Source organism: Leopardus geoffroyi, chromosome D3 (assembly GCF_018350155.1).
Source record: "Leopardus geoffroyi isolate Oge1 chromosome D3, O.geoffroyi_Oge1_pat1.0, whole genome shotgun sequence".
In the NCBI taxonomy this organism is placed as follows: Eukaryota; Metazoa; Chordata; class Mammalia; order Carnivora; family Felidae; genus Leopardus; species Leopardus geoffroyi.
Window position 1 is genome coordinate 73,693,328 of NC_059339.1, and position 20,780 is coordinate 73,714,107.

General features: G+C 38.6%; 1 protein-coding gene across 7 annotated transcripts in view; it reads left to right on the plus strand.

Annotated features, from left to right (window-relative positions):
- The window catches only part of RAB27B (RAB27B, member RAS oncogene family), a 141,860-nt gene that overhangs the window by 115,772 nt on the left and 5,308 nt on the right, over positions 1-20,780 (plus strand). For 4 of the 7 annotated variants that reach the window (XM_045456863.1, XM_045456867.1, XM_045456860.1 and 1 more), the window contains 3 exons: positions 14,069-14,240; positions 15,856-15,941; positions 20,400-20,503. In XM_045456863.1, the coding sequence (XP_045312819.1) occupies positions 14,088-14,240; positions 15,856-15,941; positions 20,400-20,503 (343 nt within the window). In that variant the 5' untranslated portion in view covers positions 14,069-14,087. Of the gene's footprint in view, positions 1-10,454; positions 10,558-13,395; positions 13,525-14,068; positions 14,241-15,855; positions 15,942-20,399; positions 20,504-20,780 lie in introns of those variants that run through there. The other 3 variants (XM_045456864.1, XM_045456865.1, XM_045456866.1) reach the window with 3 other exon arrangements.

Genomic DNA, 20,780 nt, shown 5'->3' on the forward strand with positions numbered 1-20,780 from the left:
CGTCTGGCTCTGGGCTGATGGCTCAGAGCCTGGAGCCTGTTTCTGATTCTGTGTCTCCCTCTCTCTCTGCCCCTCCCCCGTTCATGCTCTGTCTCTCTCTGTCCCAAAAATAAATAAACATTGAAAAAAAAAATTTAAACTGAGAACCGAATGATAGTAAGAAATCGGTTTGTGAGACAGGGGTGGGGAAGGGCATAGGCAGAGGAAACAGCCAGTGCAAAGACCCTAAGACAGGATGAAATGTGGCTCCTTGAAAGAAGAGAGAATAGAGAACAGTCATCCAGGTCATACAGCATTGTAAGGCAGGAAAAAGAACTCTGGGTTTTTTTTCAGTTTGATGAATACCATTGGAAAATGTGAAGCAGGAAAATGATGTTGTCTGACTATAATTTGAGGGAAAAATTGCTTGTTATATGGAGAAGGATGGGGGAAAGGCAAAGCTGGAGGCGTGAAGACAAGTTAGGAGACTCTTATTAGCTGTAGTGACCATGCGGTTGGTTCAAATGGAGACCCTTTCAAGAATGAAGGGGGCCACTGTTAACAGAATAGGAGTGGCAACTGGGCCTATGGTGAGAACATGGGGTGGCTTGATCCGTTATAGCTGTCTTGGTAACATAGCGGAGACTTTATGCCGTTTCATTTAATTTCTGCAATAAACTCTGTGTGCCCAGCACATGATAGGTGCCCAATAAATGTTTGTTGGGCGAGTGAATGCATGAACCTGGGGGAGATGAGTATCCTTGCTTTATAAATGGAGCTGTGCTTCAAATATATGGTGAAGCCAATTTTTTACTATAAAACCCATATTCTTTTCTCAAGTTTTCACCTCATGCCTCAGTGTTGCTTTTTCAGTGTATCTAAATCATCTCATATATTTCCATTTTCTTCCTTTATTTCCTTCTTTCTTCTGGGTTTAGTGTTCTACATACAGAGGTTCTGTAAATGTGTTTGCTGTCCCAGTTTTTATCAAAGGCAGGAATCAGAGAGGCCATTGACATGTCAAGTCCCCAGGCAATTTTTTGATCTTTTCTTTGAAGCGCCCTGGGTCACATTTAATGCCTGGGCTCATGAAGCTCTCACCTGGGGAATCTGTCAGGGTTGATTTAACAAGACTGATGACAGGCTGTGCCTTAATATTCCACTGGCTCCTTGTGCAAAGATCTCCCTCCTCTGTCCTCTTCTGTCCTTCCAGGAAATCAGTACCACCTTACTTCCAGGTGAGGAGACCTAGGAATCCTTTCCAAAGTATTCAGCATGCTCTTTACAGACAGAGGAGATTTTCATTTTGGATAAATTGCACCAAACTCTCAACAAAAAAGATGACTTCACTCTCCAGCTTTGAATTATGGGTATTGAAAAATGCAAATATGTGATTTTATGTAATCTGTATTGTAAATTGTACATATTTCTGGCTTACTCCATAAACATTCAAAGCAGACGTATCTTCTGACAAGATCAGGTTAAATATAAGACTGACTTTTAGGGAGTGGTATGCACAGGCCTCATGATCTTTTCACGCTTGATGAGCTTGTGTGCCTCTGTGTGTGTGTGCGTGTGCGTGCGTGCACAAGCGTGTGCATGTGTGCATGCATACATTTGTGCTCATTATGACCCTGCTGATCCTTTATAATTAATAACGGATGCAACCCAGTCAGTGTTGTTACGCTGGAGAAAAATGTTCCAGCCTGCATTCTTATACTCATTTTCGTATTTTATCCTACTCATTTGTTTTGCTTAAGACAATGTAAACCCACCTGCTATGAGATATAGTATATTTTTGCTAATCTTTGTGATTCTTCAATAAGTAAACCTTACCTATAGTTGGATTTATGAAACTAGTTTCTGTTTTAGACCCTAGGAAAAGTCTACTCTTTCACATGATGTTGAAGGATTTTAAGGTGAATAATATTCTAGTCCCACCGTTGGCTTAATTAGGGGAAAGACAGTGGACTTAATGCTAGTCTGTGTTTGTCATCGTGTAAATATGAGTGAGAAGATTAGCTCTGAGTCACATTATCAGAGAAGAGCAGAGCCAGCTTTATGCTGAAATATAAACCCCCTAATAGTCATATATAGTGGTATATTCACCTTAATGAAGTCAACAGAAATATAGAGATAGAACAAATCTGAAACTTCTCTATTTTGTTATTAAGTGTAACTGGAAGCTTTCTGAAATTTAATATGCAAAGCACTTAGCTTTCATAATTTTTCCTCTTATTGTAATAATAATAATACCTACCCATATTGGCTCAGAGTTCAGCAGGAAAACTTTCACTTTAGCCGTAATAATATAGCTGGCTAAAAGAAACCCTTTGCTTGTTACTGGAACCTCAGGAAACAAGACAGTAAAGAAAGATATTTGGATTTTCCTTTTTAAAATTTGGTAGAAATGTTAGAGGAAGAGCATTCTTTGATGTTATGGAAGTAGATTGATTTCCCCAAATTTCTTTGAGACACACAGACCTTCCATAAACTGGAAAGTGTCAGATATAGCAAATGTATTCTTGGTGACAGATAGCTTACTGTGATTATTTTTCCCACTAAAATGTTAACATTTTCCTTTCCGTATTTTGACTTAATGTAGTGAATTATGATATTTGTCCTTTCATTAAAAAATACCAGAAAGTAAAATGTCAGTCTGTAATGGAAAACGTGATCATGTTTTTCCTTGGGCGGGGGCGGGTGGGGGGGGGGCACCCAGGGTGGTGATTTTGCAGAGACCACATAACCCAATCTGTGTTCCTGCAGCTTGCTGCATGGTTTCCTCTCATCTTAGAACAAATCTGGGAAACTTAGGCAAAGCTAATTTCATAAGAACTGTCTTATAACAATTCTTAGTTTATAAAAAAAAAAAACTCCAACTCATGGCATTTCTTTGCTGAGGTCATGATTCTTTCTCAGTGAGAACAGTCACTATGGATATGAACAGGCAAGAGAGGATATTCCCACATGAAAGTCCCTTTCTCGGTTAAAAAAATGGGCAAACGCAGAATGCAGAATTCTGAGTAGCAATCTTTTTATAAGTATAATTTTGGTAAACCACTCACACTGTTGAATATTTCATGACTTTTTTCAGCCCCAAATTGTTATTATCCAAAAAATGTTCACCAACCCTAAAGTTAAAGAGGATTATCGAATGGAGAACTACTCTGTCCTGCTGGGCTCTGAGCAAGGCACTAAGTTGCCTGTTACTCTGCTCTGACGAGGCCTGAATATTCACCTAAATAGCAGATAGCAGGGACGGAGGGGCGGGGGGGAGGGCATAGCTGTAAACATCTTTGTGCTAATGATGACTTTTCTCACTGGGAGCAGCTGGGGGTGAAAGTTGTCAAAGACAAAATTATAAATGTTTTATATCGGAAAATGCTAGGTGGGTTTAAAACAGTGGTCAATTGATTAGGCTACTGCCAAGAAGTAAACAATAGGCTTATTAAAGCCGTAATTAGTCATTGTTGACATATTGTATTTTTAAACAGAGCTCCAGCAGGGGATAAAGTAGCTGAAATAATCTCGTGCTTTGTCAAGTAGAAGTAAAACCAGTTCTTTAAAATGTAGCTGTGCCTTTTTCTTGAGATTTCTACACCACCTTTGTTCTGAGAAATTTGGGGACTTCATTTTAAGTTACAAAGTAACCTACATGAATTGATGAATTACGTTGTGGTTGTGTTATACTGTGTCATTGGTCAGAGCGCTTTTTTCCTTTTTGTAGTTCTCTAGTTCTTGGCAAGAGTAGAAGGGGAATTTGTGATGACTGACTGTGTTAAGCCAGGTGTTTTTACATACTTAACCAACTGCAGGTACAGACCCTAACAATCCAGGGTTAAGTAATTTGCTCACGGCCACATGGTGGCTAAATGGCTGAAACTGAACTTTTAAACACAGGGCTGTGGCCTCCAACAGCTGTGTCCTACGTCCCATCACGGTCAACACTTGATCTGCGAATCCACCTTGATCAGCCAAGGCCCCCAGAATGCTTCTTCTGCTTCCACCTAAGCCACGTTTGCTGTATTCAGTGGCATGGGGTAAACTTGCTGCCTCCAGGACGTGAGCACCCTGCTTATCCCAGTCTTTGTCTCTTCCCTTCCCACATCAGAGTCCAGCCCACATCTCCTCTCCTCCACGAAGCCCTCCTGGTTATTTCTGTCCCCACTCCTGCATCTCTTTATGAATTTTTCTTTTTTTTTCCTCCAAATTTTTATTTAAATTCCAGTCAGTTAACATAGAGTGTAATATTAGCTTTGGGTGTGGGATTTAGTGGTGCATCACTTACAGCACCCAGTGCTCATCACAACAAATGCCCTCCTTAATCTCCATCACTTATTTCACCCATCCCCCCACCTACCTCCCCTCTAGTAACCCTCATTTGTTCTCTATACTTAAGAGTCTGTTTCTTGATTCGCCTTTTTTTCACCCCCTCTGTTTATTTGCTTTGTTTCTTAAATTCCAGATATGAGTGAAATCGTATGGTATCTGTCTTTCTCTGACTTATTTTGCTTAGCATAATACTCTCGAGCTCCATCCGTGTCTTTGTGTGTGTGTGTGTGTGTGTGTGTGTGTGTGTATATATATACACATTCACACACACACACACGCACACCACATCTTCTTTATCCATTCTTCAGTCGATGGACATTTGGGCTCTTTCCATAACTGGGCTCTCAGAGATAGTGCTGCTATAGGAATCGAGGTGCATGTATCCCTTCGAATTGGTATGTTTGTATCCACTGGGTAAATACCTAGTTATGCAATTTCTGGGTCATAGGGTGGTTCTATTTTTAACTTTTTGAGGAAACTGCATACTGTTTTCCAGAATGGCTGCACCAGTTTTCATTCCCAACAACAGTGTAAGAGGGTTCCTCTTTCTCTGTATCCTTGCCAATGCCTGTTGTTTCCTGTGTTAATTTTAGCCATTCTGACAGGTGTCAGGTGATACCTCATTATAGTTTTCATTTGTATTTCCCTGATGATGACTGCTGATGAGCATCTTTTCATGTGTCTGCTGGACATCTGTATGTCTTTGGAAAAATGTCTATTCATGCCTTCGCCCATTTTTAACTGGATTATTTATTTTGGGGGCTATCTGAGCTTTTCACTCTCCCCTGAATACCTTTTAAATTTAGAGCCATAGATTTTCTGTTGTAGAGCTCATTTCAAATAACTTACCAGATATAAAGACTTAACAGTTATTTGTTTTCTTTCCAACCACATAAGGGTTAAGAACCACATGTAATAGCATTCTGTATTTTCTACTTTATACACATTGAAGCTTTATACACATGGAAGTTTTATACACATTGCAGAAATAAAATTCTCATCTAGAAATTTCAATTAACATAACCAGGTACGTAATACAGAAAGAACGTTTGACATAAATAAGCACTTTCTTTGGACTAATTCCATTCTTTGTAGATATAATCTTTTTCAGCATTTATTAAGCTCATAAAATGCTTCCTGTTAAATATAATTTAAAACAACAACCAGCCAACATTCTTTTCCTAAAGAAGCCTTGGATTTTTTAATCTTTTTTTTGACTTTTGGAACTACATCATTCTGAGTTACGTAGCATTAGGTTTAAGTGAGAAAATTGTGTTAATATGAAGCTCATTCTTTTTTTATAGATATGTAAGCCCACAGATGCTATCTACCTTGGCTTCCTCACATTTCAGAGATGCAGAATTTGTGGGTAGATGTTTTGATTAGTATGCCCTTTCTCAGATAATGAAGCAAAGCAGGACAAGTTTGGCAAGACTTCATCAAATCAGCAGCCAGCTGGAAAATGATCACAATTTTGCAAGATTATTAGGCCAGTGTCTGAAAACTTAGGAAAACATCTTATTAAATGCTCATCTCTTTAGCTTAAACCCATATCTTTTTTCCATGTGGAGACATTAAGAGTTGAAGCTTCAATTTACATATATACACTCAACGTTTTCCATATGTCACATAACTTTACAAAGAAAAAAGATAGATTGACTGCTGTCATAGAGGATGGTGTGCCCTTTTTGTAATAAGGGAAAGCAACTGTCCCGTGGCTGCAGCTGGTGGGTCCACTGAGGCAGGCACCTATGGTGGGAAAGGAACCATCTTCCCAACCAGCCACTGTCTCAGGAGATGATATGTCTTCATGAATGGGGTCCACTCTGCTCTCCTGTTAGCTATAGTGTGAAACTAGAGGTTACACGTGCTGTTCAAATTAGGAATCATTCACTGGCAGTGAGGAGTCTCAGTGCTAACAGATGGTGTGGTGGTTCTCAAACTTGACTGTACATTGGAATCATCTGGAGAGCATTAAAAAAATACTAATGCTTTTGTCTCACCATCAGAAGTCAGATTTACGTGAAATAGGGTGTGGTCATCATGGAGTTTTAAAGGCAGCCAAGTTTGAGAACCATTAAGTTGGGAAAACCCATTTTTGGGTCTCACTGAATGGCTTCAGGGAAGATGTCAACCTCTGTTTGTACACTTCCTAATGTGCTATATTGCGTCAAAGGTTTTTCTCAGTCCTGGAAGAGATATAGGTCAAAGATTCTTTCCATGAAATGTCTTTGCTGAATTTTAAGAAATTTACATTTTTCCCCCTAAAGTCCTGGGTGAAAGGACCCACAAAAGCATTTTTTTTAAAGTAGGACTCTCTAATAAAAAGTAAGCCCTATGGCTCCCTTATGAAGACAAACATAAAACCCTTTCAGGTCAAATACTAAATCTTCCAAAACATTTGTAAAGCTTAATTTACTTAATTCAAACATTTATGCATTGTCTTCAGTGCATGTAGTATGTGTTTTGAGTGAGTAAATAATGTTTTGAGGACTCCTCCTAATTGTCAGGGGAGCAGTTTGTACAGTATGTGAGGGAACAAAATGACATGTAGCTAGAAAAGCATGGTAAGGGCATGTAATAGTGTGTATCAGCAGAAGAAGGAATCCGCTAGCTATGTGCCAAGCTTTACAGATGGCAATCAATAGGAGGAAATTGCTCTCAACCGTAACAAGATCAAATTAGATAAACGGACTCTTTTCTTGACCAATGGGTTTTTCTACTCTAGACTGAGTTGCTGAAAGAGGTTAAGAGTCTCAGACTTCTGGAATAGTTTCCTGTAGGTGTACCTCAAGGTGAAAAAAGAGGGAGAAAAACAGTTTCCAAATCTGGCTGCTCTTCTGTCATACCGAAATGGATTATGTAAATTCTGAGTTCCAGGACCTGCCTACAGAGATTCCGATTGAGCCTTTCTGGAAAGTCCTTAAGAGTTTGTACTTGTAAACACCCCAGGGAATATTGATGCTCAGCCAGCATTGGGACCCACTGGGTTTTCTGCACACCCAACTTCTGTTGCGGTGCTGTTTCACAGGCTCCTGACAACCACTCTGCCCTGCTGTGTCCCAGGGATTCTCGATTACTCATTCCTGATTTGTGAGCACATTTGCTCAGTAGATTGGCTAGCAGGACCCTGTCAAATAAGGAAGATTTTTATAAATAAGAAATTAATGTAAATGTGAGAATTAGGCTCATAGAGTGCATATCAGGCCCTTTCCATTCAGAAGGGTGTTATTATCCAAATACACATGATTCTTACTAGTAAGTGACTTTATTGTAAACAAGGATTAATTAACACCCGGCTAGTGGAGCTCGGCTAAAAAAATTATTTTAAAAATAAATAAGTTTTATGTAAATAAATAAATAGATTTTAAAATTAATTAAATTAATCTTTTTAATTTTTTTTTTAGACAGAGAGCACGCAAGTAGGGTATAGGGGCAGAGGGGGAGAGAGAGAGAGAGAGAGAGAGAGAGAGCGAGCGAGCAGGCTCCACGCTCAGTGCAGAGCCCAGTGCAGGGCTTGATCCCAAGATCCTGGGATCACGACTTGAGCCAAAATCAAGAGTCAGATGCTCAACCAATAGAGCCACCCAGGCACCCCAATTTAAAATAAGATTTGTAAATTAAAATACGACATTCTTTGTTGGGCTTTCAAAACCACTCCACTGAGTATAATTCATATACCATAAAATCTACCCTTTTAACATATACAATTCAGTGGTTTCTAGCACATTCACAAAGATATGCTACCACTATTATCTAAATCCAGAACGTTTTCATTATCCCTTTCCCATCAGCAGTCACTCTCCATCCTTCCTCTCTATCCCCTGGCAAACACTAACTGAAATTCTGTCTCCATGAGTTTGCCTATTCTGGGCATTACATATGTAGTGAATCGCGGATTATGTGACCTTTTACATCTGGCTTCTTCTATCTAGCATATTGTCAAGGTTCATCCATGTCATAGCATGTGTTCATACTTCATCCTTTCTGTGACTGAGTGATATTCCACTGTGTGGCCATGCCACATTTTGTTTATGTAGTCACCCATTAATGGACATTTGGGTTGTTTCCAGTTTGGGACTATTATGAGCATTTGTGTACAAGTTTTTGTGTGGATATCTGTTTGCATTTCTTTTGGGTATAGACCTAAGAATATTGGTAATTTATAAGCTGGCTGATCAATAAATGGGGGTATACTACTATTCCCTCAAATTGTATATATGTTTGAAATTTCTTGTAATAAGAAGTAAAGAAAATAAAAGGAAAAAACCCCCCACACAGTTTCAAAAGTTCCCACAAAATGAAGCTAACAGGCAAAAAATGTGACTTTTGAGAAAAAAAAAAAACATTTAGACAAATAAAATATTCATTGCCTCAGAAGTGGGTTTAATATATGAGAATAATAAAGAATGTGAGAATAATATATCAATAGAGACAAATCAAGTTAAAGCTGACTTTTGTTAGAATTTTTATCCCTTATTTTCAGGGTAAGTAAGCTGAACTTCAGAGTTCAATAGCTTCTTGGTTTATCTCTATTTCACTGAATCCCTTAATAATAAAAATGGATACTTTTATCTTTTAAAATAGATGTGATTGCTCCAAAAAACACATTGTCAGCTTAAGTAAAGGCAGTTTGATCAAGTTGATATTGATTTATATTTATAATTGGGTTTGAATTTTCCATATAGGCTCACATCCATTAATTATAAATAGTCATTAAGAAGAATCAAAATGAAAATTAAAACCTTTCTAAAAGAACAAAATGCTAAAGAATACACTAAAGAAAACTTTCTGTTTGTTTGTTTGTTTTAAATTACCCCTACCTTTCTTTCCTCCAGAAAATGTGTTCTGTTTTACTGATGCACAGATGCTATACATAGGTCCTTGAGTATCGTCTATAATTTAACCTGTAGGACAGGAGTGTGGTTATGGAAAGCAGAATTTCAAGGTCAGTCAATGAGAACCACCCATGGGCTATCACTCACACAATGAAATTTTTGCTATGAGAATTCCAGATCTCAAGATGTTCCTCCTGGAGCCCAATATAAGCCAGTCAAATAAAGATGAATGAGGAAATATTAAACATCTGTCCATTTTATGTTTGACAGCATTATTTTATTTAAAGTACCTACAAAGTGATATCACTGATACTTTGTCTACTATTTTAAGCTTTCCAAAGTGTCTTAAGACTATTAAGTTGGTTTTCATTAGTAAGTTCAAATCACAGGGTCATAGGTTGTCATGGCATTTTTAAGATTGTTACATGGAGAAGTACAGAGAACAGTACACATGCAGAGAACACCAAAGTTTGCATGGGTAAGTCTGTCTGTGTGATAGTCATCCATACATCTCTGTAGCATTTGGTAAACTCCCCTCTAGAGAAAAGAGAGTATATCCTCAGAGCCACATAGACTATCATGCAAAATAAGAGATGCCAATGGGAGTGTGTCGGATGGGTGAATGGATGCATTCACAGAGAAGCCTCGTTCTGAGCTGTGACATCTTCAACTGACAAGTTTAGATGTTCTCTGCCAATACAAATCTCACTTCCAAAAATTACAGTCCCTGTGTATTTTCTGTTTTCCTGGGTTCTTTGAAACTGCTTCTTTGAAGATATAAATATTCTATTTTGGTAAAGTTTTTATATTCTTGTGCAAGTTAAAATAGAAAAATGAGCTCAGGAAGTGAGACCCTGAAGGTACCATAGTTATTATTTAATCTAAATATTCACCTCACAGTTGAGGAGGCAGGGAGAATATGTCCTGAACTTGGAGGGACACCACGTCCACCAACTGCTCAAAGATTAATTACATTAATTATGGCATTTGCATGGCTCTGATACTCAACACATATGTATTGAGCTCCTAATACATGCCGACCATGGTACTGGACCCTGTGGCTCCAGCAGTGGACAAAGAATATTAAGTTCCTGAGCAAATGGAATTTATGTTGAACAAGAATGATGCATATTGGGGGGTGGAGGGGAAGAAACTAGGGGCAGCCTCATTTGAAATAGTCTAAATCTGAAAATCATGTTCCTGTCAATAACCAGAGAAAATTCCCTTCCCCCATAGGATGAAAATATTTCTACTTTCTACCTATATAACTCACTTTTCATTTCAAATTATAACAAAAAACAGTCTTGGGTTTCCTTTTTAGAAACTGTCATCCCACAAATCATCTAACTTCTGTGCATGTGATTTCTCATCTGTAAACTGAGGACTAGACCACAGGATTACTTAGGTAGGTTTCCCTCTTCCTTTGAGACTCTTCATTAAGCAGAGCCTCACAAATGTTTTGAATTCTTTTTCCTACTCTTCCCAGCCCCTTACCATTCCACGAAGGGCTCTGAGGATGATGCCTCAGCTCCTATATCTGAAAAGACCTCCTGGTTCTTGTGGTATAGCTTGGGATGTAGTGATAATGGTAGAGAGTCCACATGTTTCCTGAAGCACAGCAATCTTCTGGCTTTTTCTTTCCTTTTAGATCCATAGAACCAAAAACTGACAAGACCATCAATCATTGTGCAGGAATAAATACTGCTAAACTTGTCAGCTTTTTGATCCTTCCCAGATCATTTTTTTTTAGCTCAGTTCTTGGAAAAGGAAACCTTGCCAAGGCTTTAATTTTTCTTTGTGGTGTCATATTTGCCATGCCAAGGATAGAATATTGAGGTCATATGATTTTAAGACTCAGAAAATCACATGGTAATAAAAGAGGAACCAAACTATATATGAGTAGTGATATAAAAACGAGAAATAAAATTCATTTTCGAAAGAACCTTAAGAGGCAAACTATCTCATGCCGAATTTACTTTGTCAGTTTCTTTAACTGGTCTGCTGGAGACACTAAATAAAGGTTTTCCATAGTGCCAAGCTTTGCACTCATTTTGGGTGGAATTTTTGTTAAATGCCACAAAATATGCACAACCCTTCACTTATAGAAAACAGCCAGTGTAGGCCACAGTGAAATTGATCCATGGTTAGCCAGTTCACTCTGGACTAGAACCTGGCTGAGAGGCAACTCCAGTATTGCCTCAAGTGAGTTTATGTACCAACAACAGAGACAAATTGACTGCATATCAGGAATATGTGGTAGGTCATGTAGCTGGCTACTGATGATAGCCCCATTCTACAGGTGGAAAGGCATCTCCCATGCAGTGCTCCGATATCTTCTTCCTTATATCTAGGTCCTCCCGTTGTTATAAGATTAAATACAAGTTCATCTTCCTCTACAAAATCTTTGTAGACCACTGCAATCCATGAAGATTACCATTTTGTGTGAACTAAAAGCACAACTATTTGACTCATTTATCAATTAAGCATGTTCCCCATCTTGTAAAATTATGTTGTAGTTTCTTCTTTAAGTTTTAAGTATCCACGTGCCTTATCAGAAACTAGATGATAAATTACATTGAAGAAGTTTTCATCTTTGGGCCTGATACTGTATATTGAATATATTTAGATAGATTTGCTCAAGATGAAGCTTGTCCTAACAGTGTCACAGAAAATATTACAAAAAAACATAGCTAACTTTAAGCAAAATTTTAAAGTATGCTGCTAAATCTTCTTGACTCTATTATTTTCATTTCTCCAGGAGCTGCAGTATCCTCCAACTTTATCTTGCATTTAGGCAGCCAGTAGCTTTAACTTGTTCCCCCTGATCAAGACTTGTGCTCAGGGAAGAATTTAGCATTGGTCACTTATATCTCAGAATAAATTTAACCTTTCCCAAGAGAATTAACCATTTCACCCAGTAATACTGGTGAGATTATAGACTTTTTCATCCTTCAGAGGAGTTTCACATGAGCAAGTTTGGGAGAGAAAGAGAGAAGAATGCAGAGAGATGGTGGCGTTGATATTCCCAAATAGGGGGAAATTATACTACTCTGGCAGCAGTCTCCTCTAGCAACCCATTTGGCTCAGACTAGGAACAGCAACATCTTCAACTGTAAAGTCCTGGTAAGATATTCAGGACCATCAAAACTCAGAACTAACCCCTGCTTTATAGACCATCACTGAAAACATTTTCCCATGAAGAATTTCATGTCAATACTTGAGATGCCCGTATCCTTTTATTAAGGAAGGCTGGCTGTTGATGGAAGCTAAGCATTTCTTCCAGAGCCATGATTATACTTTGTATACATACTAAACAAAAGCAACAACAAAAAAGAGAGAACATTTACCATCAGCCAACATTCACCGTGAGAGTCCTATTCAGTGAAGAAAGCATATTATAGAGGAGGAGAGCTTTAGCATAGAAGTAGGTACTGGCAGCTCTCAAAACACTTTAACTCAAAAACAGTTTGTTAATTAAAGAAACATCCATCAATAATAAATTTAGCAGGGTTTTGCAGCAGTAAGGTTCAAATTTTAGAAAATTCTAATGTAAAAAATTTGCCGATCTTCCAAATGATGTAACGATACTGATTTGCTAAGTACCTAATTATCATCTTTATCATTATTTATCCAAAGACATGAAACCTTTTAGTTCTGATGACTAACTAAAGTGACACCATGAAAAAATAAAGTTTTGTTTGAATTGATGAACATGTGCACTATTTTCTTACAGGTAGGAAATGATTAGAGTTATCTAGCAATTTTCAGATATGTCTATGGGGTAACCTGTTGTTGGAAGTTAATTTTAATCACCCCATAACTGAAGAGTATGTTTTCTGGATCTGTAAAGGTGGGAAAATATTCTTCTGTCTCATATAATAGGAGAGATACTTTTCTAGGAATATCTTTATAGGCCTTCCTTTACATGGGCTATAATAAACCCCTTCTGCAACTCATGAATCAGAGTTTTACCAAATGCCAAATCGTTTTGCTGACCTCAGGAGTGGGAATGTCGGTAAGTATGTGGTAGGTGGTAGTGTAATTCAAAGGTATTACCAGCACGGGTGTTCTTGGCATTTACTCATGGCATCACCCATAGCCATTGTAACAGAAGAAATTAAGACTGAGGCAAAGGAGGTTAGGGCAATAGAAAAAAATGGCAAATGACATTCCTTCAGGTAGGTGAGATACTAGCAGAATTACCACAGCTATTCTTCTTCCTAGATTTTCTCCTTTTTCAAAGTCTGGAAAACATTCAGCAGATTTGCCAAATACAACAGATTTGCCATTGGAGAACAGAGGCTTTGGTATTTCAAAACAGAAGATTGTTAGATGCTGCTTTTGAAATGATTTCAAATCAATGTTTTTAAAGGTTGTCATCTCAGTTGTTAAATTTTTTAAATTAAAAAGGAATATTTTGCATGCACATAATAGAAAGCTCATTATGCATGATAAGATGCAAAATGTTCCCCTAGGCTTTTCTCTTCCACTACCCATATATAATTTCAATCTCTTCCTAGCCTACCTGCATCATTTTGCGCAGGCTTTTCTGTTTCCTGCGACCTTCTTCTCTTCCTAGCACCATACTCCTGGTCCCAAAGGGCACTGGCTTTAAAACAAGGGCTGTGGCTCTTTAAGTTGTACTATCACTGGGGCAGTGGCTACTGTGGGTGTCATATAATCATATAGCCTTTTGTTCCATATTAGCTGACATGACGTAAAAAGCTTTGCACTGAGTGAGATAGTAGTAGGTGTGCTTGTCCTCCTGAAGCTGCTCTGTGCAAGCTCATTCAGAATTGGCAGAATGGAAGTAATCAACTATTTTAAGCTTGCAATGTAAATTTATGTTGTGTTTTGAAGAAGGCAAAGGGGAACCAATTTTTCCCGTAACCTACTGTTTTTCCTCTTCTATGCAGGCCTGCCGAGTCCATCACTATGACCGATGGGGACTATGACTATCTGATCAAACTCCTGGCCCTTGGAGATTCGGGGGTGGGGAAGACGACATTTCTTTATCGATACACAGACAATAAATTCAATCCCAAGTTTATCACCACTGTAGGGATAGACTTCCGGGAAAAACGTGTGGTGAGTCTTGACCCATACTGTTATGTTAACCTTGTTGTTGATCCTTCTCAGATTAAATAGAATTAAGGAGCTATGGTTACTGCATTGCAAGGAGTCTGTCTTTTTTTGCAGGAAATTCATAACCTGTCACTTTAATTCAATTTAGAATATTTTTAATTTTGTCAACCATAAATCACATTTTTGCTAAGAAAAATGTTGAGTGACACTATCACTTGTCTCCAAAAGTATATAGGACAAATAAATATTTTATGGGTCTATATGAATTCTATGAATTCTCTTGGAATCTTTCAAAGCCCGAACTATCCAGGTTGCCAAAGCATTCGCTCTTGATCTGAGTTAAGTTTCTCAATAAGAACCAGTGGTGTTCATTTATCCACTCTTAAGAGAGAAGTTAATAAAAGGATGATTGGCAAATAGCTGGAGTATGAGCTTTGTAAGTTCTTGCTGCATTTGTATTTATGTGTAGACTCAGCTATCAATCACTAGCTTATTATGAACAGAATGTGAGACCAGTCCATGCTATTTTACAAGATAAGGGAGTTTAAGTGAGAATTACAACTGCTTTCTGCTCCTATGCTAGACACTAATGACAGGAATAAAGATATTGTGACATGTGAGACATGTAGCATAGACACATAAGCTTAGCCAGATTTACTGCCACCCAAGGTATTTGTGATTGCCAACATGGCTGCGGCTTCCAATTGATGTCACAAGTCTACTCTTTTCTTTGAGAACTGGGGTGGGGGGAAGGAAATAGTGGTTGAGAAGTTAAATTCATGGTTCCTTATAAATCTTGTGCCTGATCTGAAAGTCAATACATTTTAGTGTAGTCTTGGCTTCTAACCTTGCTTCTAACCCCTCCCTTCCTGTGGCTTCACTGCTCCCAAATGCCCCCACTGATCTAGGTAGAAGTCCTTACAAAGTTTTCCCTTTAAACATTTTTACTAACACATACTTAGGAGAGCTGATTAGGTGTTAAAGTTGTTATGCTTTGCTGAAATAAGAAGTCAAAAGTCCATAATTTTGAAAATTTAAACATTAATAAAAAGGGCCTTTGGAAAAATGGCTACTAAAGGAAGACTTGAAATATCTTGTGTAAACTTACTAAGAAATTCTGTGCCTATTTTGTGGGTAGGTCATTTTGAAAGTCCACATCACAGTAAAAGATATTCAGGTATTTGTAAAGCATTTCACTGTTTTAGAAGTGCATTCACATCTGCTATTTAGGTTTGCAGGAACTCTGTAAAGTAGGAAGAGATTGTGGGTCTCAATTTGCTGTAAGACAATAAGATTGAAAGAAGTGAAATGAAGAGTTGATACTTGAACCTAGAACTTGGGTCCTCAATCTAATGTTTGCTGCCTCCATGAGGAAGTGACAGAAGGTGTCTAATTTAAGCTTGCAGTATGCCTAAATTGTGTTGAAAATCATACTTGTACTTGACATTTAAAAGTGAGAGTCTATGTGATACTTCTGGAAAAAAACAGAGCAAATATTTATTCTGCACTCTGAACTTTGATTATAGTAATTGAGAAAAAACATACTGCGTGAACCCAGAGAATTTGAATGTTGACAAAATCCAAAGTAATATCAACTGATGAAAATTGTATCTTTTAGGTTTATAATGCACAGGGACCCAATGGATCATCAGGGAAAGCATTTAAGGTGCATCTTCAGCTGTGGGACACTGCAGGACAAGAACGGTAATAGTAAATTACCTTGTTTCTAGCTACAAAGAGCTTAGAAAACTTACTTTAAAGTGAATCCCATACGTGATCTTGAAAGTCAGATGATCTACAACTCTTCTCCTGGTTTCAAAATAGACATTTATATCACGAAATGAGAATAAATTGTTTATAGTTAATTGGCCATAGCTAGCATTGTGTATTTGGTATGATTTCAAAAATCAGATCTTCAAAAATCTCTGAAGATCCTTGTGTTGTCTTTGTACTTTCTAATAGGAAAAAAAAAATCTTCTTTAACATTTAATTAAATTAAGGTGGGCAATTGACATTATTATAAGTGCAACCTAAAGAGGGAATTAAGGAAAGGGGGGTGAGACCTTTCTCATTTCTTTCCATTCTTCTGCACAGCTCCTCTGTCCTGTACCACTTGACTGGCTTAGTTTTCTAAAATTTGGGTCACACCATTGCTCTCTAGCTAGAATATTTTCCTCCCTTCCCACCTTCCCTGATCCTCTCTTTTCACCAGGCCTGTCTCATGTACCACCTCCTTTGTGGGAGCCTTTCTAAACACTCACTTGAAACAAATCCCCTCTTGTTATGAACTCCTATGACACTGATCCTTTTGTCCATTAAGTTAATTAATTATACACCACCTTGTAGTAAGGTAAATCTTTTATTGATTCACCTGTGGCCTTCTTACCCCGACAAAATTGTCAGCATTACTGGGGCAGAGACCATGCTTGGTTTTCTAGCATCTTCTCTGGTACAATGTCCAAGACAAGAGAAGCTCAGTAGACAGGAGTGTTGTTTAGTTAGAGCTGGAGGTACTGTTCTGTTATTTGATGAAAATATCTTTCTTTGGGACCCAAGGTTTCCACGTGGTAAAGACCACAAGCTAATGAAGCTTTTCAATATCAGATTAAATAAAAAATGGCTGTGGATTGTCAGAGAAGATATTTAGAAGGCACATACCTCCAAATCCGGCATCACATGTCTTAGAATGTTTATGCTTGTAAACACTTTCGTTTTTGAAATGCATCCAAAGTGTTCTCGCTTTCCGTGGGTGTAAACGCCAGGAGAGGTGCTGGGCCCTCTCTGTTAGCTCTTTTGACTGTGAATTCCATTTACACACATTCTTCAACACTGCTAGTTCTTCTGAAGTCGTTCCTCACAAGAATCTCTGTTCATATGTCAGTTTTGTTGTCACAAAGATGTATGTTTTATAGACCAATTTAATTCATTTTTGAAGAAGTAATATGAGAAAATGTGGTTCCCATATGTCCTCACACATGATATGTCAGCCTCGCATGATGGTAGGCTTCTCTCCTCTGCCCCCTTAAGACAGCTGCTCTATGAGGGAAGGGAGGAATACCAGGGATAGTCTTAGTAGCACTGGGGTTTTTCATCCCTTGAATGTTGCATTCTGTATATATATAAGATGTAGCTACACAACAAGATAAACAGTGTCTCACACCTCAACCCTGTGCCTAAAAACATCTGGCAGTATAATACATATAAGATAATGCTTATTGATAAAAGTGGTATCCTGGGAACAAGGGAAAATATCATACCCCTTATGTAAACCTCAAGGATACAGGACACAGCCTTAGTTCCCAGTGAGGGAGAGAGTAATAATGTGACTCTGGGATCGGTTTCTTTTGTTTTTTTATGTGGGTCTAGCTTTCCCCACCCTACTGACTCACTGGACAAAATGAGATTGGTGAGTAAAACTGGAAGTCAATTACCTTTCCCCTGGAGTAACCCTGGGAAGAATGGGGGGGGGGGGGAGGGGAATAACAAGGGTGCTGGGCAGAATGGTCCAGGATATGAGCCTGTGGCGGAATAACAGTGTCCTGTCCATGTTGCTGTGGATGCAGAAATGTTTGTCCCAATGAAATCTGTACAGCAAACATGTTTTAAAATTAACTTTGTCATGTGCTATGGGCAATGAGAGGGGGATATGGCACAGTCTTGTCCTTAAATGAGACACACATACACAACTCTTTCTCTCTCTCTTTCTCTCTCTCAAAGAGAACAGAAAGCAGTTGTCGTAGCCACACTATTGTGGCTGAGTAGGAGACAATTTTATGAATACAGCTAGTCACCAAAGAGAAAGAAAACTTTTATAAAAGCTCTATAATCTGAGCTTCCAGCAACTGGTAGGAGCAATTCCACAAGAAAAAAAATTGAGTAAAATTTTTGGTATTTCATAGTTATCATGATTAATGCCTTACTAAAGAAATCAAATTTGGGAATAAAGTCATTAAAATACCTATTCTCCTTGCTTTGGTATTAAAAGGATTGTTGTCTATTGAAGTCATTGAAATGGTTAATTATTTTATATCCTTTACTATTCTCTTTATTTACTTACTTTTCTCTTAATCTGACAAACATTTCATGAGCAAATACTATGTTCAAGACCATGAAAATGTAATGGATAACAAGTTAGAAATACAACTTCTTTCCTGTTACAAGTCTAGGGTAGCATTTGAATAGATAAGGAGCAATTGCAATATAGCCTTAGGGCAGTGTCAGGAAAACAAAGGGTGATAAGCAGGTGCACCAGGAGAAACCCATTAGCCAGATGTGGGTGTTAGGAAGGCTGCTTGGAAAAGGGGTACGTCTTCTGATATATATATGGATATATAGATATACAGATATAGATATATAGATACATATACATACACACACACACACACACACACACACACACACTCATACATAATGTATGAGTGAGGGAGTCTTAACAGGTTAAAGAGGCGGGAGATCGAGGAAGCATTAAGGCAAGGTTAGCCACAGGAAGAACAGCGTGTGTGGGAGCCCAGGGGAGAGGGTGAACTTTCTAAGGACTAAAAGAAGATTGGTATGCCTGTGGGTAGTCAGGAGATGAAGCAGGGTAGATGAGCGAGGATCAGTTCATGCAGAGCCTGACAGCTTATGAAAGAGTTCAGTCATTATCTTAAAGCATTGCATCATTGTTTAGATGTTTTCAGCAGAGGATTTATATAACCAGGGGGAAGGAATCAATGGAGGGGAGGGTCCCAAACAAAACTGGAGACAGGAAGCCTGTTAAGAAGGCTGTTGAAGTTATTCAGGGGAAAGATAACAGGTTCAAAACTAGGGCAGGTGGACAGAAATGAGAAGGTCAGGAGATGCTTAGTGATTGTATACAGTGGGTGACGGAGAAAGAACAGCTGTGGCATCACCGAGGATCATGATGCATTGACAGAAGAAGAAATCAGGAGGAGAGGCCAGTTTGGGTTTAAACATGGGAAGTTAGAGTTGCCTCAGTTTCCTCCAACTGGAAACATACAACAGGTAATTGGGCATGCAGCATGAAGGGCAGGACAAATCTAGACCTATTCATTTGGGGTCCAACACATAGGTGGTAATTGAGCCAGGGAAATGGATGAGATTACTCAGTGAGTGTATGTAGGGCGGGAAGGGGGTGAGAGTGGAACTCCAGGGAAACTAAAGAATCTACAAATAGGCTAACATAGGAGTCCAAAAATTAGGAGGACATTTAGGATAGGAAGTGGTATTCTGTGTTTCAAAGTTATGTGCCTTTCTAAAACCCTATTTCCAAATTCAATTCTGTATCAATATAGCCCAAACCTTCTCTGCTCTGTCTGTGTGGTCTCTGGTTTTGCCCATTTTTAACATTGAAGCGTATCTCAGCACACCTTCAATTTCACTGAAGGCTTTGGGGTGGAGGAGGTAGGAGCCGAGGAAAAAAGTCTTTATGCTGTACATGACAGAGTATATTCTTCAAAATCCTCTACTAGAGATGAGTGTTCTTGCTTTCTGTCTCCACCTACTATGTCCCTCTGACCTTGCCTTTCTTCCCCTAATCATCTTTCTCTTTTTCCTTTCTTCAGTGGTTTTTCCCTCTTCTTCCTGAGACATGGATGTCAGACTCAAAATCAGCTCTACCCCCAGAATGCTTCTAAAAGAGTTTTCTCACCAACATTGTTTTTTCCCTGCAAAAGAACCTCATCTCCGGCTGCTAACAAGTTGTGGTTTTCTGCATGTAATCATGGGCATTCATTTTTAGGTTACCGAGTGCCAAACCTTCTTCTAGGCGCAGACAAGGGAGATTGAAAAGTTTAAGTTAAAGTCCCCATTTGAGAGTGGCTTCTATTTTACCTGTGGACCATAAGATATCCATGAGCCAACAAGGGGCCCAACAAGTCCAAGGGGCTGTGTAAGTCAGTATGTGATTGAATGTTACAAACTCAGTGTGTATAAGTGTTCTAGACCATAAAGCCAGGATGTGGTCCTAAAAAAATGTCTACAACCAGATGCCTTCCCCTGACCCTTTAGCATTCTTTCTACCCACTTTCTCCTTCTGTAGGAGAATCCATAAGGGATGCCATGGAGATTTCACATTTCAAAGGAAAATAGTGTTGTGTGTATTGTCATCGTAATATGTTTGTGGGCTAACTTCCAGAACTATCCACTGTGTTTTCTTGGCAGATTCCGGAGCCTCACAACTGCATTTTTCAGAGATGCCATGGGTTTCTTATTAATGTTTGACCTCACCAGTCAACAGAGCTTCTTGAATGTCAGAAACTGGATGAGTAAGTGGGATCAACTAACTTGCATTGGCCACTTTGGGCCCCAGCTTCTTTGCTTCACGACATGAAACCAGATTGGGTTCCACGGATTAACTTTGAGAATTCATGAGTTTAGCATTTCCTGTCTCACCTTCAAAGTGATGGCCTTAATGTGGCTCACCTAAGGTGACTTGGAATTGTATCTTAGAAGAAGCCTATGTAGCTCTATCACCACCTATATTCAAGGTCATTATAATTGCAATTGAAAGACTATTAATTCCACTTATCCAATGAGTCTTAA